At 44.5% G+C, this 25,555-nt stretch overlaps 1 protein-coding gene across 4 annotated transcripts in view; it reads left to right on the top strand.

Annotated features, from left to right (window-relative positions):
• The window catches only part of TIPIN (TIMELESS interacting protein), a 282,385-nt gene extending 257,788 nt beyond the window's left edge, over nucleotides 1-24,597 (top strand). For all 4 annotated transcript variants that reach the window (XM_078683031.1, XM_078683032.1, XM_078683030.1 and 1 more), the window contains 2 exons: nucleotides 4,825-5,064; nucleotides 22,768-24,597. In XM_078683031.1, coding sequence (XP_078539157.1) covers nucleotides 4,825-5,064; nucleotides 22,768-23,774 — 1,247 coding nt within the window. In that variant the 3' untranslated portion in view covers nucleotides 23,775-24,597. The remainder of the gene's footprint in view (nucleotides 1-4,824; nucleotides 5,065-22,767) is intronic.
• Nucleotides 24,598-25,555: the final 958 nt, after the last annotated feature.

Raw genomic sequence — 25,555 nt, 5'->3', positions numbered from 1 at the left:
GGATGCTTAAATTTTTTTGTTACCCCTCTTTTACTTTTAGTTCTTTTGTTACCCATCTTCTTGATTTTTATTTTTGGGTTAAACCTCTTATTTCTGGCCTTTTTTATGAGGCGATGAGGCGTTCATAGTAGTTGTGTATGATTCACTTAAAACCTCTATTGTGTCTCCTGTAGTTGATTGAGGTTTTGAGGGAGTCTTGCTCTTTTTCTTTTTCTCCCCAGAGACTAGCTCTGGGTCAGTAGTTAACATTTTGTTTGAAGATTCTCTGGGAGCTATTTGAACTCCAGTGGCCTTTCCCAAGTTTTGTCTGCAATCCTCTATGATGTCATTTATGACCATCAGCATTTCCAATAGTTTCTCCAGTAAGGGAACACATCTTTGACTTTTCTTGTGAGCCTGGGTGGATTTTGGTCTTAGCTTATCCTTTACAACGTCCTCCACTAGCGCCATCCTATGGTCAATGTTCATTATTGAAGAAGTAAATTGCCTGGTAAGTTTTAGTTGAATATCAAGTTTCGAGGATTGCTACGTAATTGCATTCGCGATTGAGTTCAATGATGTGCACATGACCTTCATAATACTTAGTATTGGTTGATCTAATTGGTACCATTTGAGACCCACTTTAGCTGTTGATTTTCATCCATGAAACTTAAGTCGTCCGATGTTATACTAGTCATTTGGGAATCATTCATATTATTATCAAGATTCTCTAGTATAGCAAGTTCTTAGTTGTGCAAGTCCTGATCATGTAGTTTCTGGGTTTCCACTATATAACATTCATCATCTGCAGTGTCCTCTATTTCCTCAAGCTCCTCACACATGTATACAAGGCACTGCACAACATAGGACCAACATAACCTTAGCAACCGACTCTACTTCCACCAACTCACCAGACACCTGCGCTCACCCTGTTTCCCTCCTGTGCACAATCCTGTATCCACAAAAGCAGAACTGGAGGTTTAGCATTCACCTACATGGCACCAAAAACCTGGAAGGGCCTCAATCTTCGCATCAGGGCCTCCCCCTCGCTCCCTGAATTCCCCAAACAAGCTGAAGACCTGGCTCTTCAACTAATTCCCCGAGGCTGACTCATTCACATCCCCTTTAGACTCACACCTGTACGCCTGCTCCGGAAACCTGTATACCCGACCGGGGGATAAGCTGCGCTATACAAATCTACTTAATATAACAGAGCCACCCATGACCCCTCAATGTTTAATGCGCTTCCTAGTTTGTTTGTCGCGCTTCATCTGCTCCTTATGTCTCCACATTTTCTGTGGCACTGAGGCAGCACCACTAGTAGGACTTACTATGGCCAATTTGCTTCCACTCTCAACTTTCCAGTCAGAATCAGATCAGGTGTGGTCATGCACACTAAACGTCTTATTACTTGCTGGTGCCAAGCCACTGTTACCTTGTCCTTTCTTTGAGGGTAAAGCATAACTGACCTTTGATTCACCAAATAGATACCAAGGTACTGGTGCTTCCCTCTTGGTGTCGCGATGGAGCTTTGAGGTTGTCCCCTCTTTCACTTCCTGGAGCATACACTCACACTTCTCGATCTCTATCATTCACTCACTCTGCCTTTTACTCTCTCACTTTATAAATGTTAAGAGTAAACCTATACCTACCAACCTTTATCCAAGACTTATCTCATTTTTTTTTTGTGAGTTTCTGGCAAGGTGCTGTTCGACTGTTGATCTTTTGTAAATGTTACAGTTTGTGGACTGTAGTAACCTAGAATACAAGCTGGATGGATACCTATAATCGACAGACAACGTTGTAAATCCTCCAGAGAAATCTTTAGGAAATAAACACCATTTCACAAAGAGTTGATAAATTCGTTACTTCCCACAGCCATGTTGTTGTTTTCCAGGAGATTAACAAAAGAGCATGGCAAACTGTTCGTTTTTTGGCATGTGGGTGCCGTATTTTGACCATCAATATTTTGAAGGAGAAACTATTTGACATCCATTTGATCGATATAGTTGTGGATTAACATCTGTTGTAGCCAGTTGAGTGGGAACATTTTAGGTCAGATAATGCATCAAGAAAATAGAGCTCTGTTTTTTCTCAATAACTAACCATTGCCAGACTGTGGTAACAAGGTTTTGTCCTTTACGTTTTATAGAAAAAATAGCCCCACACTAGAAGCCCTAGCAAATAAATGGAAATAACAATTTCACTGGTCGGAGCATATTATTCTGTGTAATGGACTTGAGGACTTCGTTCTATGAGATAAGACAAATAAATGTACTTTTGGAATATTTTTCATTAAAGATAAATTGTGCAAGCGCTAAAAATCCATATGAAAGTTTCTTTTGCCCAAGATACTAAGTAACATTTTGTTGCTATCTTCGTCAAACCATCTCATCAGACGTAGTTTAGGTAGGAAAGTTGAAGGAAGTAAACAAAACCCCCCCAAAAATAAATGTCTCCATGCTGCCAAAACTAGGCATTTACTAAAACCTGTGCCATGAATACAATCAGACACCACTGCTTTGCAACGCATTTATCCCCTTCATTGTAACGTTAGCATTATACAGTGTAAGTATTTCTCTTGTGCGTCTGATCATTTGTCTAGATTAGCTTGTGTCTTTGTCAGATGTATACCTGAATTTGCTGAGGCCGCCCTTGATCTGACTTATTACATTGTACAGCCTACCATAGTATTGCTGTACTGAAGGGTACGTCTGTCTACACTTAGTTCTATCATTTACAAGAGGATGGAGTTCTCAGGATGACTGCCAGACAACAAGGCCCTTTTCCTCTGGAGTACTGTGGAAGCAAGTGCAACCCGCAGAGATAACCAATTTTAGTGCGTTCTGCTGCCACCTGAATTTGTTGCTAAGAGGTGTGTGTGGCAGGCTGTTGGCCACAGGGCTACCAACTACAGTGAGCTGTTACTTCATTTATCCGAGATTCCAAGTATCACAAAGCTTCTGCCAGTCAGTACCCTCTCACTCCAACTTATTTCATGATCCGAGCCAACAGCCAAGGCCAAAGGTAGGTCATGAAGCATATTTACAGCTGGATTTAAACATGAAAACAGGAACCCCTTTTCCTGAAATGTTTTTTTCTAAAATGAAAAGCCGTCAGTAGAAAAAATAATCAACACCGCATTTTGTACTTTTTTTTTTTAATTACAAGGAAGATACAATCTCTACATGGTTCAAAACAATCTAAGCCTCAGCATTTTAAACGGACCTAATATCTTGTTGCAAACCTTAATAAATGCTTTTTGGTGTGTTTCAATTTCGCAGTACAGATTATGCTTTTCTTCTTCATGTTTACAATGAACATAAAATAGCAAGATACCAAGGATTCAAGCAGTTTATTGAAAGATTGAAGATGAGACCATGTATTAGTTATGACACATTCGTTTTTGGAAGGCAGGAGGGAGATGCAGTGATCTGCCCGGAATCACAGGGTGTTGAGCCGACGCCGAGACTCGAACCCGGTTCCCCGGCGCCAAAGTGGGCAGCTGTGGCCGCTATGCCGCATCCTCTCCACCTCGCAGCGCTCCCCAGTCACGCAATGACACTGGGACTTCGGCTATTCCTCTCCAGCCCTGCGAGGGGTGCAGGAGGTGCAACATGGACTGCAGCTGCTCCTATGGTCCTTTGGGTGACAATAGCATGGGCAGCCAACTGAGGTTGTGCTCCATGCTGAATGATGCGAAAGAGTCAACCTCTCCAGCGTCCTAGATTGGCACCCCACGTCATGAAGCACTTGCCAAGTCATCTCAGAGTTCCGTGACCTTATAAAAGAACTCTGCCTTCTGCCTCGTTCCTCTATATGGACACAGAACTCCTTGGTAACTTACAGTATCCTTATAATCAGGGCTCATAGTGGCAGACGAGAACCAAATTATGCAGCAAGAAAAGGCAAATTACATGGTGTAATGCAGCGCATTTCGTGATAGTATTACTTTATTTTTTCTTTTTCACACATCCTAACACTGTCTGGGTAAAGGTTTCACCCTATTAGTACCAGTTTAATAATCAAATATAGCATTAAATGACAGAAAGGAAACCTGTCAACATTTGTGAAAGGCCTTCCGCTTTGTGACAACATGTGTCACAGAGTGTTTAGTAATTTTTGAGCCATTTGAGCTAGAAACAATTTTTTTTTTAAATCTGCAGAGAATGCAGCATGTGATGGATTTTGTGGCAAATTCAGCTAATCCATAATATGTGGAAAACTCAGTGGCCGCAAAATCACGTAATTTACTTAATGCCATAAAAAGGGGTTACCTTTAGTTATAAGTGACAAGGAATTAGTTATTACATCATGATGCAACTCATCGACATCTTGCGATATCAGACCAGAAAAAATGGTGATAATCGCATGATAGTAGAGGATATAGAAGCACAGGTGGTGGTTTTTTATGATCTGATGAGGCACGTTTTCTTGATTTCAAAGTGACTTGAAACGTTTGAAAGTTAATTCTTGTTGGTTAAATTGTTATTTTTATTTGTCTGAGTCTGTAAACCACAAGTCAAACTACTTATGGGGTTTCCACCTCTATCCTCACCCTCCTTCAAATGGTGCTCTTTGTAATATACCTTGCCTAGCCTCTTCTTTCTCCTGTTTCTTCTACAAGACGTTTTACACCATCTGTTGGACGTACTCCATTGCTTTGTAGCTAGGTTCACTCTACACTTGTCCCCAACAATATACATACTTGTGGGCAATGTACTGTGAACTTGTCACTGCAGAGCGAGTTTCTCAAGAGTTATTGCTCTACATAGTTCACAAAGATTACACTGTGCCTATATATGAAGATTATTGTAATGCAGAGCTTGTTATTTTTACTTTCAGGAGTACAATTAGAAGAGCAAAGTAATGGAGTAAATATGCCTTCTGATGAATTTGACATGCACTTGCCCTCTAAAGCCATTGAGCCTTCTCCAGGACATTTAAGTGTGAAAGTGAACTCCCCTCCATCTTCTCAATCCAGTCCTTCACTGAGTGAGGAGCTGCGACTACGAATCGAGAGAAACAAGCAACTAGCCCTGGAAAGGAGAATGGCAAAGATTCAGAACAGCAGCCAGACGCAAGGTAGCACTTATTTTTCATTACTGCTTATAGTTATGCTGAAACATGTTTATGCCTACTTAAACTTGGAGTAGATCCTACTTTCTGTACCATTTTGTTGTGCCTATTTCAGTTCAAAAATCGAATGTACTATGACAGTTCGAAAACTGTTCTGTCTTCACTCCTTGCCTCCAGGTACCGTCCACCTTTGCAGTTTCCCCATATAGTGCACTTTTATATTTTTAATAGCAGTTCCGTAAACATGCTGAAGTGAAAAGTTATGATGGATACTGTATCTAAACGCAGATTTCTCACTTTTGAAATATATCCTGGCATAAGACTGGATCCAGAAGATCGGAAAGCATTGTTCCCGTGTGCCAGTAGGTAGCATCGTGCGGCACCATGCCGACTTCATTTCCCTCCGGAGGTGATGAATGGAATTGCATATCCGCACCACCCATGCACACAAACATCAGTTCCTTTTTGTCCCACACTATTGTAAGTGGGTCCAAATTTTGATTATTTCTCAAAAATTCAAGTTTACAGTGTGCAAGGGCACTATAACCTCTCATAGAACTACGGAGTGTAGGCCTTTTTAGAGACTGTCACAAACTGGTGTCTGTGACAGATCTCCAGGAGGTCTGTCTCCAGTGTCTGGATTAGGCAGATGGCTCCAAACCCTGCTCCTGTGATGAGTTTGCCCTCATGAACCCAAAGGCAATCCGGGACTATGAAGCTAAGCTGTAAGTCAGCAAACAGCGAAGGAAGTTTCAGAAGTACCGCTTCCACTCGAAATCAAGGGTGTGGACCTGTTCCTGTGGCAGGTTGTCACGAGGTCACCCTTTCTGGTAATTCAAAGCGGAAGCACAAAAACATCAATCTGGATTTGTCGCAGTGCAACCACTCTAAACCTAAGAAGTTGCAATGACATTGGGGTGCCCATGGGTTCACTCTCAATCCCCCGCCGAAGACTTGATTCTGCAACTGATCCCAGTGCACCCCAAGTTTCCGGGTCTGTCAGCGATATCGCAACAATAAAAGGCCTTTATGGAGGGCAAATTGTGAATTTTAAGCACCTTTTTCAGCTCCCTTTGGCGCACCTTTGGACACCAAGGATCCACAGAGGCCTACAATCTGCTCTTGGTGTCATCTGTGCATCCAGAGCCAACTGCCAGTCTGGCACGACGATCCATACCAGTCCTTGTGACATCAATGTTGGCACGGACGAAGCTGGCAACAGAAAATGACTTTATTCCTATTGTCCTCTCTAATACATCTCCTCCTTGACCAAGGTCACGTCTCAACACTGTACGGACCCACATCAGGCCTCAGTTCATTCTGATTCTGACAGAACCATGCCACTATCTACTAGTCACACTACAGCACTCCAACAACTTTTCTGTTCGGACTCTGACTAGAGCCAACCGGCCTTTGGCGTTGATGAGGAAGAGTATTTTCCCCAACATCATGAGGATTTCAGTTTATACAGGGGCGATTCCAGAGGAGCATCGCCCCACTGCCTGTTCAGTGCCAATAAATGAAAAATAAAACAATGTCATTGTTTTATTTTTCATTTTCTGGCTCTGAGCCAGCTTGCGCAGGGAGGGGCGGGACATGGGGAGAGGGTGTGCTATGTGCACTTCTTAAGTGAGCATATGTGTTTGGCTGGCCGTCTCAGTCTGAACAAAACACACCTGCACACTTAGGTTTCTCCAGCCCGGCTGCAATGAGCAGCCGGGGTAGAGAAATCCCCACAGACTCCCTGGTCTGAGCAGGGCATCTTTCCTGCCTGCTCAGAACAATCCCCACTCTGCTCTCACATGAGAGCAAGGAAGGGATTGCAGCCCCCCTCCCCCCACCTCTTTAGTGAGGCAGCTGCCACTGAATTTAAATCTGGATTTACAGGGGGACAGTTGTTGGTCACTAGGTTGTGTTCTGTTCTTCCCCTGGACTACCCTCAGAAGAGTGTACCTCCTTTACTTTGATGATGAGACGCATGGCCAATGTTTTAGACCTGCAGTGCCCTACTATGGAAGTTCAAGCCAATGTTCTCAAAGGAGGTTTTACCACTTGGTAGACCTTCATTGGAGCCTTTACTCCCATTTAATAAGGCCTTGACTGACACGTTTATGGGCACCTGCTCTAAGCCTTATTCCTGGCCTCCGACAAACAGGCAAGTTGCCACATTTCACCGGCCTGTCCCATGCGACACTGATGTTTTTTGATAAAGCACCCTATACTTAAAGTTTGCTGGTTCAAATGTCCACCAGTAATGTAAACCCCAGTTTGTTCCCCTATGACTTCTCCTGACAGAGAGTCAAAGCCCATTAAGACCTTTGGAAAGCGGATGTTTTCTTTGGCCATCCTAGTGTTCTGGTTAGTCAGTGCCATCTGTTTGCAGGGGTAATATTGCCATGCTTTATAGGACACGATTGGTGGGAAGTTGCATGCAATTCCTTGAGGAATTTTGGGCCAGTTTTGATTAAAACATCTAGGATGGTTGGGGTGCCACTAAGTACATGATCATCTCTTGACTGGACACTAGTGGTTGCTTGGGCAGAGCAGTTGGACCTAGCGTTGTGCTTTGATGGTACGTTTGGATGCCATCCACATGTTTTCCTGGAGATCTGCAAGCCTCCTTAATTGACTTGACGTTTGGTGGGTCTCGCTTATTTGGCGAGAAGACCAATTCAGTGTTGGAACACTTTTTATAAAAAGTTATTTCATTGTACCAAACAGAGGATTTGGCCTAATGGCTAGGGCGCTCAACCTCGGACCTGGGGATCTGGGTTCGAGTCTCGGTAACGACGCCAAAAACCTCCTGTGATTCTGGGCAAATCACTTAATCTCCCCGTGCCTAAAATGAATGCGTGTCCTCATGTAACGTAACTGGTGCTATGTAAAGCGCTCTGATACCTGATTCAGTTCGGGTCTAGTTCGCGCTATATAAAACTCTGCAAAAAAAAAAAAAGGATGGAGGCTTTGATGTCATTTTGGAGCTCTGCCCTATGACTGTCTTCTTGCAGAAGGACAATTTCAAGATGCTCACACTGATCCAGGTTCTGCCTGTCCTGGAACCCGGTGACTGAATAGTGGCTTTGAACCTGCAAGATGCTTGCTTTCATGTACCCGTCCTGCAGTCCCACAGACACTATTTTCCATTCAGGATGGGTCTGAAACATTTTCAATTTGCCATACTCTCCTTCAGCCTCAGCAATGCCCTTCCAGTGTTCACGAAAGCGGTCACAGCATATCTTTGGAGGTCTGGAATACCAGTTTTCCCTTAACTCAATGACTGACTGTTGAAGATGGGCTCGCCACAGGCAGTCATGCACCACCTCCACACACAGGTGAACCTCCTGACATTGTTTGGGTTCATGATCAATGTGCTGAAGTCGCACCTAGTTCCTTCACAATGATTCCCCTTCATTCAAGCCATCCTGAATACGGTGCAATTTATGACCTTCTGTCCACCACAATGAGATCAGGACATTTAGGCTATGATCCTGATATTTCAGCCCCTGTTCTGGTCTTGGTGAGAGTGGTTCCGAGGCTTCTGGACCTCTTGGCATCCTGGTAGTTGAATTTGGGCCCAGCAACAGCAGAACCTATGTGATTCTATCTAGGTTCCTAAAGAGACGGAAAAAGACATGCAGTGGTGGCTCACCGCGGTTGGACTGGCAGCAGACTCTCTCCTTTCCCCACCCAGAACTGAAAGTGTTGACAGATTTATCACTACTGGGATGGGGAGGTCACTTGGGAGAGGTGGAGATCAGAAGACTCTGACCCATCTCCACATCAACTTGTTTGGAGTTGCGGGATTTTTGATTGACGCTGAATGCCTTCCTACCGTCATCAAAGGGAGGCTGGTTCAGGTCCTCTTCGACAACACCACTCCCATATGGTACTGCAGAAAGTATGGTGAAGTTGGGTCCTGTGCCAGGAGGCGCTTCATCTCCAGAGTTGGTTGGAGCTACATGGCATTTCCATGGTCCTAAACCACCTGCTGGATCTTTGAACGCCAGGGCGGATGAGATCAGTTCATGGTGAATGGCATATCACGGAGGTGGCACCGGGCATCTTCTGGCAATGGGGAGCACCCTGGTTAGACCTTTTAGCCACCACAGAAAAGGCATAATGTCAAATCTTTTGCGCGCTGGAGTTTCCAAGAAGGCGCTCGCTCAGAAACCCCTCCACCTTCTTCACCAGGACCTATAATACCAGCTTCAGACCCTTTACAAATCACACCACCAGGCTCTCCTAATGCAAATCCTGATATAGTAGATGATGACACTTATGATCAGCCGCCACCTGATCAATGGGATGACTACAATATAGGCCCACCTGTATCTATATCCAGCTAAACCTTCCACTCCTGATGATAATACTACATATCAGGAGTTAATTGCTAGGGCAGCCACTTACCATGGGGTTACTTTACATAAAGAAGCCCTAGAAGCGATTTCCTAGTTGAAACCTTAGGAAACACACATAGAAAATCACAATCCTTGCCAATATTAAAGGGTATGACGAGGTATGCTAACAATATTTTAAAGGATCCAGTTAGAGCACTATCCTAACACAAAATATAAACCCCCACCATCTGACCCAGTTTTTATTAAGGGCCAGTTGCCTTTGGATTCTTTAGTAGTCGCTAGCGCCCATAAAAGGGCTAATTCACAAACCTCAGGGGAGGCACTACCACCTGATACAGAATCAAAACTAATAGATACCCCAAGGAAAAGAGTAGCTGCTCATTCAGCCAACCATTGGCGCATAGCCAATACACAAGACCTATGGCTAGGTCTAATAGGGCACACTGGGACGAGATGGAAGAATTATTACAATATCTCCTAGAAGAACACAACAAAAAGGGGCAGGAAATAGTGCAGAAAGGGAAACTTATCTCCAATTCCTCTATCAGATGTGCATTAGATGCTGTAGATTCTTCAGCAAGAGGAGTCAATACCAGCATTCTATTTAGGAGACATGCATGGCTCAGAATTTCTGATTTCAAACCAGAAGTTCAACAAACTATTCTTAATGCACCTTTTGATAAGGAACACCTCACTGAGCCTCAAATAGACCAATCGATTGAAAAGATGAAAAAGGATACAGAAGTGGCAAAATCAATGGGAGCAGTGCAGTCGCCTTCTACTAGAGGTTCCTTTCGTTGCTCCTTTTACAGAGGGGGCTTCAAGACTAATACCAGATGTCATCGCATCTTCATACAAAACACAAAGACAATCTTCCCCCTCTAGAGGATTCTATAGGGGTACAACTTTAAAGGAAGAGGTAGAGTTACACCAACACGCACCTCTCCATACACTAACAAGCAGTTACTTGCTATCACTTCCCCGATCATTCATCACCTATCGGGAAAGATTACAACAGTTTCTTCCCATTTGGCAATCAATAACAACAGGTAAATGGGTGTTGGACATAATCCAACATGCTTATTGCCTGGAGATCACAAGCAAGGTTCATTAAGGCCAATCTTGGATCTCAGGCCATTGAATCTATACATATTATCAGAACACTTCCATATGGTCACACTGCAACAGATACCTCCGCTTTTACAGCAAGGCTACTTTAGATCAACACTAGACTTAAAGGAGGCATACTCTCATATACCCATTCACCCAACACATCACAAATATCTCTGATTTGTCATAGGAAAACATCATTATCAATTCAAAGTACTTCCATTCAGAGTAATAACTGCACCCAGAGTGTTCACCAAATGCCTTGCAGCAGTAGCAACACATCTATGAAGGCAACAAATCCTTGTCTTTCCATACCTAGACGATTGGATTATAAAAGCCAGCACCCATCCCAAATGTGTGCAACATACACAAACCACCATAACCCTTCTACATCAGTTGGGATTTACAGTCGATGCACAAAGATCCCATCTTCAACCTACTCAAATACAACCATATGTAGGAGCCATTCTAAACACTCAAGTGGCTCTAGCATATCACAATGCATCCTGGATTTCACAGTTTTACTGTTAATCCAGTTTCAAAACAACCACCATCTACCAGCTAAATTTGCATGCAGACACTGGGGATGATGGCATCATGCATTGCTATAGTGCCTTATGCAAAACTAAACGTGCGTCCCCTAAAAGAATGCTTAGCAAGTCGGTGGAATCAATCACTGGGTCAGCTAACCGATCTAGTGTTGGTAGACAACTGCACTCATCTCTCTCTGCAGTGGTTAAACACACATTTATCAAAAGGGCGGCCCTTTATCAACCCTATTCCACAAGTTGTGCTCACAACAGATGCATCTCACAGGGTGGAAGGCACGTTTACAACATTTATGAGTTCAGGGTATTTGTGATACCTCCCAACAGAACCATCACATCAACTACCTAGAACTGCAAGCAGTTCAGCTAGCGTGAAAAGCATTTCTACCTCATCTAATAGGGAAAGTTGTCCTAGTCCAAACACACAATATGACTACAATGTACAAAAACAGGACACGCTCTCTTCCGAGCTGTCACGCATCTCTCAGACCATTTGGCATTGGGCAATTCATTGCAAAATCTAACTCCTTGCAGAACTCCTTCCAGGAACAGACAACATCTTTACCAACCTCCTCAGCCGAATAAGACAACAAGTACAGGAATGGGAACTTCACCCACTAGTTCTCCTTCCGTACTTTAAAAAATGGGGATTTCCACAATTGGACCTCTTTGCCGCAGCAGAGAACTCAAAATGGCCAGCCTTTGTCTCCAGGTTCCCACACCCTCTATCCAAAGGCAATACCCTTTGGATCAACTGGTCAGGGATATTTGTTTACGCTTTTACTCCTCTCCCTCTCATTCCATTTCTGGTTCGGAAACTCAGGCAGACATCTCTCACACTGATTTTGGTGGCCCCCACTGGGCTCGCAACCATGGTTCACCACACTATTAGAATTCTCAATAGTTCCACACCAGAAGCTTAACATAACTTCAAACTTCCTCACACAGAACGATGGAGAATTCAGACATTCAAACCCCAAGGTACTCAACCGACCTATTTGGCTCCTGAATTCACAGAGTTTGGATACTTAAACCTACCACCAGATTATATGACAATTCTTAAGAAAGCAAGACCCACCACTAGGGCATGTTATGCAGCAAAGTGGAAAAGGTTTGTACTATATTATAATAACACAATTAATCCACTAAATGCATTTATGCAAAATATTATTTGTTATCTTCTGCATCTACAGCGAGTTGGCTTAGCCTACACATCCATTCGATTACACCTTGCAGCAGTAGCTGCATATCTTCAAAACAGAGAACATTTTATCATTATTCAATGTTACAATATTTAAGGCCTTTATGGAAGGCCTTAAAAGAATGCTCCCTTGATGCAAATGTACCCACAATGCTGGTTCTGCTAGGACTGTCGGCAGCATTTGATATGGTGTCTCACCAGTGACTTCTTGACAGATTACAGGAGATCTGGATTCATGGCACGGCTCTGCAATGGTTAGCTGACTTCCTATTAAACAGAACCAAAATGGTCATCTTGGTCCCTTATAAGTCTAGAACCATGACATTGGGCTATGGTGTCCCTCAGGGCTCCTGTCTCACCTCTAGGCTTTTTAACATTTACATGGCCTTCCTCGCCAAAATTGTCAGAGATTTTTGTTTTGGGATTGTTTCATATGTTGACGACACGCAGCTGGTTTTCTCCTTTGAAAACAATCTGTCCAAATCAAAAGCATCCTTTTCCCCTGGAATGAAAGCCATTGCAACCTTGATGTCGAAAAACAGACTTTATCCTAACCCCACAAAAACGGAAATTATTTTATTCGGACAGGCGGCCACCAGAACTGGGCTTGGCCCCGGTACCTAAATTAGTGGTAAAAAAAAACCTGGGAGTCCGCCTGGACCAATCCCTCTCTATGACAGAACAAACCTCAGCTATTACAGGTTCTTGCTTCCATATGCTGCAGTTGCTGAGAAGAGTCTTTCCTTTACTCCCCTCAAGAAAAACACTTGTGAAGGCACTGGTCATCAGCCGGCTGGACTAGGGCAGTTCACTTTTGGCCTCCATAAATGAGAAGCTGCTCTCTAAACTTCAGAACATCGCTGCACGTCTTGCTTGTAACCTCGCCCTCCGGCACTGCAATTGCCCCTCTTCTTCAGTCCCTGCACTGGCTACAGATGAGAAATAGGATTATTTTCAAGATCTGCTGTTTAACCCACAACGCCCTCCATGGACAATGGCCCTCATATTTAGCTTTCAAACTTTTGCTTTACACCCCTCCCAGACTTTTAAGATCCCGTGACAAGGCCTGGCTTAAAGTCCGTAGGTTCAGAAAGGCTAGGTCAGGCTGCAGATTGTTCTCCTTCCTTGCCCCTCAGGTCCATGTTAGAGGGGGCAAGATCCAGAGAGTAACCCAGACATGTGGAGCTCCTGAACTAGGTGTGAGGCGCTGTGCAGCACCGATCGGGCCTTTGCAACGCTGTAAAGTTTGGTGACACCGTATGCCAGGAGGGGGCCGCCGTGCACCAAGGACCGTACAGCATCAATCGGGCCATTGCCCTTGTGCAGAGATGTGGCAGTTGGCGACTCCATATGACAGGAGTGACCACCATGTGCTAAGGAACTGTGTTGCAGCGATCATTCCGTTGCCTGTGTGCAGGAAGTTGCTGCACGCAACCCCATGTGCCAGGAGTGGTTACTTGAAGACTCGAAGCGCTGACTCAGTGGTCTGGGTTGTTGCCTTTGGCCCTAACCTTCTGCTACAACCAAGACGAGGGAGGCTTTGTATCCGAGGAGGCCTGAGGACAGAATGTACGCTGTTGAAGACCCTCTAGAGCCCGCTGGAGAAAGTAGACTGCCCCCATCCCGAGCAAGGAAGAACATTTTTTACTGATTGTGGCTTGAGACGAAACCACTCCTATCGCCAGGACGCTGGTAAGCGAAGCTCAGGAGAGAGAACCGGCACCTGCCAGAAGCTGGCCGTCTGAATGCGTCCTGCCTGACTTTGCCGAACTGGGTCAGGACCGCACTACACAGCTGCCATGGTTCGTACTACTAGAGCGGGTAAGTCAGAACTGGGCCTACTGGGCCCCAGGGGATATACTGCCTTTGGTTTTTGCAACCTCACTTGACTCAGTGACTACACCTTATTGACAGAGTCCAAGAGGGGGAATCCCCATGAACAGGTCCTAATAGTTTACATTCCCTGGATGTTGCCTCATGTGGGTGGGGAATAACACCACACATGTTATTTATTTTAATTTATTTTTAGAGTTTTCTATAGCTCGAACCAAACCTAAGGTAGGGTATCAGAGCGCTTTACATAGTGAGCAAGATATTGGATAGCACATGTAGTAAACACGTGGCATAAAAAACCCCCAAAAAAACCATCATGTAAAGTAACCAAAAAGCAAAACATTGGTGTACAGTTCAGAGCAGTGATCATTTTTGGGAGGGGGTGGGGGGTGAGCGAAGAAGAAACTTAGTTGTTTGTGAGTTTAGCTTGAGGAAGTTGGTTGCTAACCATTGGGCATTTTTCGAGAGCTCGATTAATTGTCTTTATCTCTTCGAAGGAGGTGATCTTAATGTAAAGTTGAGTGTCGTCCGCGTACATGTGGTAGGAGATGTTTGCCTGCTGTAGTAGATCAGTGAGTGGTTCGACATATAAGTTGAATAGTGTGGGGGATAGGGTGGACCCTTGTGGTACTCCTAGTAGGTTCGGTGAGGAGAGCGAAAGAATCTTGTTGGTCATGAACGATTGCGTTCTGTTTTCCAGAAAGGATTTGAACCATAGAAGGACTGTGCCAGATAAACCCATCCTGTTTTCTAGTCTTCTTAGGAGTATGTCATGATTGACCGTGTCAAAGGCTGAAGAGAGGTCGAGCAGGACTAATAGGCAAGTTTCGTTACTGTCAAGAGCTAGGAGGGCATTGTCTACTATACGCAGGATGGCTGTTTCAGTGCTATGACCAGGTCTGAAACCCGACTGGTGTATGTTCAGTAGATTGAAATTTGTGATGTGTTGGTTCAGTTGTTGCTGAACACATTTTTCCAAGACCTTAGCTAGCATGGGAATGTTGGTTATTGGTCGGAAATTGTTGGGGTTGGAGGTGTTAGCTGTCGGTTATTTGAGGATAGGGGTGACATTCCCGTTTTTTAGGCAGTCCGGGATGTGACCTTGTGTTAACGAGGCATTGATGATTTTGGACCAGAGAGGGGTGATATGGAAGATGTGGCGTAGGCAATTTGATGGGACGGGGTTATTGAAGTGGTTGTTGAGTTTGGTTGTCGCTAGAAGTTTTGTGATGTCATTGAGATCGTAAAGTTTGAAAGTTTAGACCAGTGAGAGTTATTTTTGGGCAGGGTTAACTCATGTTGTAACGGGTTGATGGCTAGAGTGATCTTTGGGGTGGCTGAGTTGATTGCCGCCGTAGTAAGTTTGAGTTGGAGGGAATTCGTTTTTGCTGCGAAGAATGAGGACAATTCTTCACTATTCAGCTGTGAAGTTGATGTTAAGAGTGAGGATTTAGCCAATTTGTTCGATTGTTGTTTCAGAATTTCGAAGACTTTTTTTGGTCTATTTTTGGCATTCTCGAGTTCTGATTTGAAGAAGTCTTTTCTTTCTTTTTGATTGTAGAATACTTTTATTGTATGATTTTCTGACTTTTCTGAGTAGTTTAAGATGGGGGAGGGATGTTGCCTCCATTTTCGTTCAGTTGATATGAGTTTACGTCTCTATTCATTCAGGGATCCGCTGAACCATGGGTTTTAATCTTTGTCCGGAATTCTTTTGAGTTTTGGCAGAGCGGTTTTGTTGAATATTTTGGTCATCGTGGAGTTATAGTGAGCAGTGAGGGCATTGACATCTATCACGTTATTAGGGGGGGTAAGAGCCTTCTCACACTGGGAGGAAAGCTTGTTCCAATTGATGTTCTTTGTGTCTCTTATCCTTTTTTTCGACTAGATTTGTTGCGAGAAAGTTTTCGTGTTATTGTAGGGAATTTGGAAGGTGATAATGTGATGGTCTGACTAGTCACAAGGGGTGATCAAGATCGACTCAGTTGTATTTTGTTTAGAGATGAGCCAGTCGAGAGTGGCACCCTTTCTGTGAGTAGGTTCTGAGATAGCTTGGATCAGGGAATGGTCTGCAAGGAAGGTTTTGAGGGCGTTAACCTGCTTGTCCAGTGGGTCCTCCCAGTGGAGATTGAAATCGCCAAGGAATATGTCATTGGAATGAGGGGAAGAATTTGCAGTAATGATTTCCATAAGTTGTTCTGTGAAAATAGTGTTCAACGCTGGCAGATGGTAGAGTATATGTAGATTGTGAGAGAGGTTACTTGATGATTTCACAGAAATCCCAAGGTATTCACAGGAGTCCAGGGGTTCCAATTGAAACATTGAGATGGTGATGTCAGAGCGATGTATGCAGGCTAAGCCTCAGCCTATTTTGTGTGGTCTGTCTAGTCTAATGATGTGGTAGTCTGGAGGAACAAGAAGGTCTAGGCAAGGTGAGGAAGCTTCCATGAGCCAAGTTTCTGTGAGGATGATTATGTCCATTTTCATGTTAAGGACGAGGCGTGTTTAGTGGCTGAGCGGCAGTTTAGTAGAAGGCAAGAGATCTGGTTTGATTAATTCTTTGAAGTGGGCTCCTGACTATCGTAGTTCGGGGTTATAGCATGAAGGTTATTCCGGTTTATTCCTCTATGGATTGGAAGGGATGTTCTGCATGGGCTGATGGGGATTGGGAGAATTGCGTATTCCTCTTTGCTTATGATCGGGCAGGAAGGAGCTTCGTATATCAATAGAAGTGTTTGAATTTCATGGTCCGATATGTGGTTGGGGAGTTTGCGTGTGCGCAAGATTAGATTGGTTAGCGGCAGGGGGACAGTTTTAGTCACGTTCTGTCGCTAGTGAGTTTTAAAGATGCTTGAGTTTAGCAAGAAATGTTTCCGCAAGTTGTAGAATGGTTCTGATTTCTAGGATAACGTTTTGTAGGTTCCTGGAGGTGAGGTAAGACTGGGTTTTGAGTGAGTCTTGTTCAATCTGCTGATGTGGAGGGGTGACCAGATGTTGGGTGTTGAGGGAGTCGTGTTGTTGTTCGTTCTCAAGGCATTTCTAGATGAGGGTGTTAAAGCAGTGTGTGTTGAGGAAGGAGAGTTAGTGGTGCTTCTTTCATCGGTTCTGGGTGAGGGAAGGGGTCGATGATCTTCAGGAGATGGGGGCGTAGTGGGGGTATTAAGGTCCTGAGAGGCGCTGTGTGAGGTAGCTGAGGGTGTCAGTGCAGCGCGTGGTAAGGAAGGAGAGTTGGTAATGGTTCTTTCACCGGGTCTGGCTGAGGGAGGGGCTTGCTGTGAGGCGCTGTGTGGGTTAGATGAGAATGTTGGTGCAGTGCGTGATAGGGAAGGAGTGTTGGTGAAGCTTCTTTCATCATATCTGGGTGAGGGATGGGGTCGTTGATCTTCAGGCGCGGAAGGGGTGGTGGATGTAGTAGGGTCCTGAGAAGCATTGCATAAGGAGGTGGTGTGGGTTCTTAGTGTGATGAAGTATTTGTTGAATAGTTCTAGATCCTTGTTAGCTGCTTGAATAAGCACAGTGCCATTTTTGTAGGACGTTATATTTAAGGTGGCTCTGAAGTTCTGCGTGGGTGTCGTAATCCTGGTTCCTTAGGGAATATTTTTATGGTCATGGATGGTTAGTAGCTTGTAGAAAGCTGATCGCCATTTGGCTATTTTTCTTGAGAAAAATATGAGGTTATTGATTATAATGCCTTGTGACAAGCGATCCAATGACAGAGAATCTTCCATAAACACTAAAGAAAAGCCTGCCGATCGTATCAGCAATCAGCAGAGATGTGGGGCTAAACCAGTGACCTCTGAGCCCTTAGTAATCATGACATGTGTGCCTCTACTCACGTTTAGTCTCGGGCGAAATCCTCAGATCTGCCGGCTTTGTGACAATCCAGGGTGAAACGCTCGTTGTGTAGGAGCAGTGCTGGGGTAGCTGGTGATGCACGGAGACCGCACGTGGCGCTGGCCGGAAGCAGAGGAGATTGACACCGATGGTGTCATCAGGGGCGCAACGACTCCAGCGCTACTGTGGACTCCCTGTCACATGTTTGCCACGGTGGGCCTCGGACATCAGGCCGTGTCGACTCCAGCATTGGTAAACTTGAATACTCTCATCGCCGAGCGTGGGGCCCAACCACAGGCTAGATACCGCCTCTCCGCGGTGCGCATCCACAGGCCAAATTCCAGGCCATGGGAGCACAGGGCTTCCGGAGCAAGAGGGCGCTCACGAGGATCCTGCAAGGATGGTGAGGGCCAGGCCCGGCTCCAGGAATTTTTATTTGGGTGGGCCAATGGTGTATTTGGGAGGGCCACTGAGTTAGTCGCGTCCGGCATGACTCGCGGGGGGAGGGAGAGGGTGCAGTGGGGTCACTCGGGGGGGCGGGGGGGGGGGGTGGGGGGAAATTTAATAATATCTTTTTTTTAAATGTAGCTTACCGGGTGCCACGGCTTCTCAGCTCCTGCCCAGGATGCAAGCAGCCAGGTTCCCTCCCCAATGGTGCATAATTCCAGTGGCCCTGGTTATATCAATACACCCCAGCAGGCAGCAGTTAATGACTGTGCTGTCTGAACAAATAACTATGGCGTTAACATGTTCAGTTTTGCTGGTTTTGAATGAAAGGGCTTTATTTTTTTTTCCAAGGAAGGAGTACATGATCAAACATTTGGTCTCTCAGAAAAACCATAACAGTTAGTTTCTGTGGTGGCCCTCCTTTGACTGAGGTAACTTAAAAGTTACACTGCGGTGGCCCTAGGGCCCAGGAAACTCGCTGCCAAGGGCATCTGCTGACAAAGCCTATACATTAAATGCCACATCTCAAAGAGATAGGTATGTTGGGGGTTGGTTTCTGGTTAAATCCGGAGTTTGAGATGGGAGGTTGGTAGAGCAGTGAGGATGCCTTGCCTGGCCAGAATGAGTTGGAGTCGGGCCAGCCATCCACTGCGAGGAGGGAGGGAGCAAAACCCTGTTTATTGCCCTCATCACTTCCTGTTCCAAGGGGAGTGAAAACTCTGGCCCGTCGTAGCAGCATCTCCTGTGGTGAGACCTCACTGTCATACCCTAAGGCAGTGGTCTTCAAACTTTTTTGCATGGGGCCCCCCCAAAGCAAAATGTTTTGAAGTTGGGGACCTCTGCAAAACTTTATTCCAAGGATCGTAAAACAGGAGAGGCAGGGCTGAGAGCAAAGGCAGAGCTTTTGAGATCATATTATGGACACTTTTTTGTAGCTCAGAATCCACAGTAAATATGAAACCTATGTAGGGAAAATCATCAAGCAATAACAGAAATTGACAAAAAACCTGTTCTCTCAATAAATTGGTTCTTGTGAGCCCCTCGCACTCCTGGCCCCCAATGGAATTTTATTTTCTGCACTAATTATAGCTGAGGCCCTAATTACCCCCCTACCTCCTCTGTCTCTTTCACAACTTATTGACCATGGCTATCACTCCAATCTTCAAACAGGTTATCCATCACTTTTTTGGTTTTACGTAAGGAAGACCCGGCCCAAGGGCATTGGGAAACTTTAAATAAGCACCATTTACATTACACAAATACAAGTTCATAAAGTTTATTATATATTTTTTTTAATTTTAGGCACTGGACTATTAAGTGATTTGAGTTGAGCTGACAGGAGGACCTGAACTAGGTTCCAAAGTAGGAAGCTCTTGCCATTAGGACACAACTCCTCCCTTTTAGAAATAATGAGCTCCAATGTGCTGTCCCCACCTTTTCGCAGTGAAGGTGCTCTCATCTCTCTGTGATACGCCCTTCGCAAAGCTTGACTGGTCACCTTTCTTTTGCTTTTTGCTATATTTGGGTATTAAACCAGTATTAATGAGGTAAAATCAATGCCCAGATAGTTTTTACCAAATGTAAAAATGACAAAGTAGATGCATGACAAAATGTTCTGCATAACCCCATATAATTTTCCTTTTCTTGCCGCATAATTAAGTCAACCCTGCCACATGATTTGGTCCTCCCCTGCCGCATGATTCCAGTGACCCTGGCTTTAATAGGCCTCTCATGACACTGGACCCTATGCAACTGGTTAAGCAACACACATAAAAGCAGCCGAGGAGCTAATATATTCTTTATGTGATGCCAAAGTGCTTTTTACCACAGGCATGGAACGTGTAGCTCTATAAATACACTAGTTACTATTTCCCACTGTGAAAACCAGGATTCAAATCGGCGACTCTCTGGTCAGACTCAGAAATCTGCAGTGATTGCTTTAGATAACTGAGGTTTATAACGTAAGAGAGTAAATTTTTGCAAAATTCGTTTCATTTGCTTTGTTTTTTCATTTACTGTGTGTGCGCTTTTTTTTAAATATGCAATTATATGAAGATGAAAAAATGACATAGTTATTAGCATGTTGTGTTTCCCCTTGAGCCTCGTCTCCCTACTCACAGACAGCGCCCCAGGAAACACTCTGGATTACAGGTGCAAACTTTTTATGCTGTTTAACTTCTGCATATAAAAGAAGACATCCTGTGAACTCACCAGATAAACGTCGACGCTTGCAGGCGATCTTCATTCACAATTCCTTCCTTGCAGACGCAGTTGTGCCCCCCTGGGAATGCAATCACGGACCCCCAGGGAGGTGTGCACCACCGTTTGAAGACCTGTGCCCTAAGGCCAGGGCTGGAGCTCCCACCACATGCTGTGCCTGCTGGCTTTGGCCCATTGTCATTCTATATGTGACAATGGGCCGCGATAATCTGTGCTGGGCTGCGCAGAGGCTGCAGCAGCCTCTTGACTTTGGATCAGGAGAGCCAGCACGAACACTGATGGGGGAGGAACGGCTCACACCAGGCCTCAGGCCAAGGCTCCTGTTTGGGTGGGCCAGGCTCATGTTTGGGTGGGCCCGGCCCACCCGGCCCACCCTCTAGAACCGGGCCTGGTGAGGGCATCTTCCCATCATTTTGCATTCCGAACAGGGCAGCTGCCCGTGGAGTCTCCGGGTTGCGAGCTGGGCGCGATCGAGTAGGTGTACTCAGCTGGGGTCCAGATCCGTGCGAGGTCGGTGTATCTCCGATCAGAGGGGGGTCCCCATGAAGACTCAAGCACGCCGGCACAGGGGATTGGCCCAGCTCGGTCTCCAGTCCGAAAGCAGAGTGCATCTGTTGAAGGAAGCGCCGTCGGTTTCTGCTCCACTCTCTGGTCGCGATGTCAAGATGTAGCCTCCACTTGCAGCGCCTCGAGGACTCTGCAGGCGCAGCCTACTCCGCACTGCAATCGGGGAATCACCAGAGAGGCCGGTGCCGGAGGACGTCGCATCGAGTGCTCTTCGCGCTGTGTTACCTGGGAACCAAGTAGCCCGGGGGAGAAGATGAACTGATCACTGCTAGGGTGCCTCAAGGGTGCCTGTGTTACTGCTTATTGAATGTTTTTTACCTTTGCATGTTTAGAATTAAAATACTTCTTTTATACAAAATAAGTATTTGACTGGACTTTATTTATTGTGTGTGCTGCGTGCACGTTGGATTATGAATTATGTTAACTTGACTGCTCATGCTACGCTACTAGATGAGTCAGGTGCAGGAGTAGGTGCTTGACTCAGTTGATTGAGATCAATAGTAGGGTGGGTTCAGGGACACCAGGGGTGTAAATGGCCTCAACCACCTTGGTTAGGCCCAGTAACCCTTGCTTGCCCCGTGGCCTTCTGAATGGGGTTGTAACAAATGGCTTACGTTGCTACAAGTTCTACAGAAAGCACTTTAACTTGAAGTATCCTAACGCCAAGTGTGCGGCGCATTTTCCCGCTGTGCGCTGACTTTTTGAAAAACCCGCGGTTCATGACGACAAGCTCAGCTCGTCATGAGCGTACGAGAGGCGTACCTCATGACGAGCTCAGCTCGTCATGAGCGTCGAAGGGGTTAAGTAACAGCCTCTGGCACTGGTTCTTAACCTGGGGGTCGCGGGGCCTAATCAGGGGGTCTGCGACTGTGTTGCAGATCTAAATAATATTAAAAGTAATAAAATAACATTTTTTAAAAGTATATATTCATAAAGATGCAAAATTGAAATATAGAAAACGTTTTTCTATATTTGATGGCGAATGTAACACATTTCAATATTTGAACATTTGTTTGGTGTATATTTGTGTTTGTATGTTTGTCTATTATTTTGAGTTAAATCTTAGAAATTGTTGAGGCCAGAGGTCCCCAGCCTCCATTAATGACTCAGTAGGGGTCCCCGGATCCTAGTAATGATTCAGTGGGGGTCCATATAAGTCAAAAGGTTAAGAACCGCAGGTCTATGGTACCTTATCAGGAAAGTGCTGATTGCAGATTTTGAGGGGCTTGAAAATATGAACGCTATGGTTAAAAAAATATATATATATACCTATTGGCTTTGCTACTGATTGTTGAAAATGTTGCTAAATAAGAGAACATATGCATTTTAGTTTCAAAATCTTATGGCCTTGAAATATGGCTGTTGTATGTCAAAGTGGATTGTCATCTGTAACTGTGCTAACCCATTATATTGGGAAGAAAAGAAAAAATATTTACAAAACCAACACAATTTAAACTAAAGTTTTGTGAGGATATGAGTGACCTGAATCACCACCACGATAGGGACTGTCAAGTTATAATAAATGCCTTCACTTGTTTAGATTGTCTGGTACCACCAAAGTTTATACCCTACAAATAATTTTGTTTTACAGAGTTTATGCCTTCTCCTTTGTCTGCGCCACCTGTTGCGGAAGTTAAAATTAAGGATGCACAGGAGCTTGATGATGACATGGATGACGAATTTTTGGAAGTCTTAGTGGCCTCTGCTGCCGAGACAGAAGCCTCGGTGATGGATTGTGCAGCCAGTGCATCTGTATTGGATGATGCTAGTAATTCTGTAGCTCTAGAGGTTGCAAATCTCAATACAAAAAAGGCTACCACAGATGAGGTGGCTGCAACTAGCATAGTAGCAGACGTGCCTGCCATTGCTTGTAGGAAAGAGGCTGCTGAAGCGGCTCTGGTTAAAGATGCTGCTGTCAAAGAAGTTGCCGAAACATCTGCGATGGAAGATGCTGCTGTCAAAGAAGCTGCCGAAACATCTGCGATGGAAGATGCTGCTGTCAAAGAAGCTGCCGAAACATCTGCGATGGAAGATGCTGCTGACACAATGGTAGATATTGATAAAGGTGAAGATGCAACTGCTTTCATTACCGAAATGACTTTGGCAGAGATATCAGTTGACACAGCTGTGTCTGATAAAGACACATCTGTTGGAAATGTCTTTGAAGAGCCTGTGCATAAGGTTGCTGGTGATTATGAAACATTTGCAGCAAAGGTTGGTTCTGAAGCCGCGAAAGAGCAGGAGGCTGTGGATAAAGGAACTTCTGAGACAAATTTAGGTTTTGCTGAAGACAGGACTGCGTATGTTAGTGCTAGAACTAAAGTGGATAATACTGACGCAGTTGTAAGTTCTGCTGATGATTCCACAGTATCTGCTGTAGGCGATGCTTTACATAAAGGTGTTGTTGATATCGGTTCAGTTGTATTGGACAGTGCTGTTGATACCGCAAACAATGGAGCTTTTGTGAAAGATGCCATTGTGACTGATCCTGCTTTTGTAGAGGAAGCTGCCAGTTCCACTGCCTCTGGTATGCACGAAAAAGAAGCCATCAGTATGAGCATAGACACCCCGCAACAGAATCCTTTGGGAATTGATTAAATGCATAAATTCAATCAGCATCTATATGTGTAAGAGGCTGTTTGGTGGAACCAGTTCACAAAAAATGCCTTTTAGGAAACTAAGCTGTGTGGGCTTCATACATTATGTAAATCGCACAGTTCAACAATGGCAAAACACTGAATGAAAAACTACATGGACTATGTTTGCAAAACCTATGTGAAAGGTAAAAATGTGGGACGACATTGACTGAAGAACTTTGTTCCTGAAAATGACTGGGATCCAGAGTTGGTTAGTTTGTTGTTTTTTTTGCTTTTGCAAAGTTAAATTCACACTTACTGGCAGTTGGGACGTCCGCAACCTGAAAAATTCACGCCGCCTGCTAATTGCAGTATGAGGTTTAAAGTTTTGACTGTATGTTTATAGATGAACTGTATTGTTAGCATGCAAGGAAATGTTGGGTACAGAGAACTCAAAATGCTGGAATATTTGGACAGTTGAGGCGGTTTCTTACCTCTGAACCGAAAATTAGTACACCCTACTCTTCAGAGACTTGCACTTCAGGTGGTTGGTAAGTGTTCAGTCGTTAGCATTTTAGAGATAAAGGAGCAAAGTATGTGTTTTGGCAAATATCCCAAATTCTCCCTACAAATGCTACAAGTACGTACTTTTTCTTTACGCAGACACAAACGTGCAAAGGTTTTCTAGCTGTTAAGAGATTTTAGCGTTGTAACCTTATGGCAAATAGGCAAACATTTAAATGGAGAACATAACTACTAGTGTATTTAAATTTCTTCTTGTGAATATATTTTATGTCTTATTCGTATGATGCACCAAGAAATAAAAATGTTTTGAAGATTCCAAACGTAATTTCTTAATCGGTAAGTGGCAAAAATCTATGTAAAATACGAGCAAAGTTTTTTTTATTTTAAAGCTGGTCCCGTTTCTTGAGGCTAGACATTAACTTGGAATAGGTGGGGAGACACTGAACAATGCTACAAGAAAGATGTGTTATTTAGAATCGCAACTGGCGTAGCTAGAGCTTGTGGCGCCCGGGGCTATCCCTCAGATTGCCGCCCCTGGGGAGGTGGGGCAGGGGGCTGGGGAAAAAGGACCGAGAGACACGTAGTATCGCTGCTAATAGTTACCTCGATTATGCACATACATGACACGGTCCAAGGCTACACAGTTAAATACACCGGTGACCGGCAGTACAAAGGAGAACACACAGACTGCCACCATACTAACACTTACATTTGTGACATTTAATTGCAGCTCTCTCCAGCACCTGCACCGCCACATATGAAGTGCAATTCTTAAATCAAATATTGTAGCGTGAAGAACAAACTGACGACTTAACATTCACTGTAAGACAACACATCTTTGCTAACATGGATTTGTATGACTTGGATGCATTTCTCAGAATATGTATCTACAAATTGCAAAATGCTCTGACGTCATCCTGAACATTTCTTTGTAAATATGTATGTTTATTATTTGGAATCATTTCTCAATTTTTAAAAAAAAAAAATAACTGTAGAGTACTTTAACGTCGTCTGTGTGTGATATAAAATTTCAAAGAAAGAAATGAAAATGTAGAAATTACCTGCATTCGCAGGGTTCTATACTTTATGCAATGTTCTCCGACACCCCACTGTACAACCGGCAGCCATGTCTACGTTTCTGCAGTTGCAGGGCAATGCCTGCAATGTTCAGCTCATGGTTTGTGCACGTGGAGTGGCGCAGCTGGCACCGGAAGTACAGGTAATAGCAGAAGGCCGGACATAAAGGAAGTCATAGCTGCCAAGGTTTCAGGTTGCTAA

This window comes from Lissotriton helveticus, chromosome 3_1, assembly GCF_964261635.1.
Source record: "Lissotriton helveticus chromosome 3_1, aLisHel1.1, whole genome shotgun sequence".
In the NCBI taxonomy this organism is placed as follows: Eukaryota; Metazoa; Chordata; class Amphibia; order Caudata; family Salamandridae; genus Lissotriton; species Lissotriton helveticus.
Note: the sequence above shows the minus strand (reverse complement) of the source record. Positions and strands in the feature narration are given on the sequence as shown.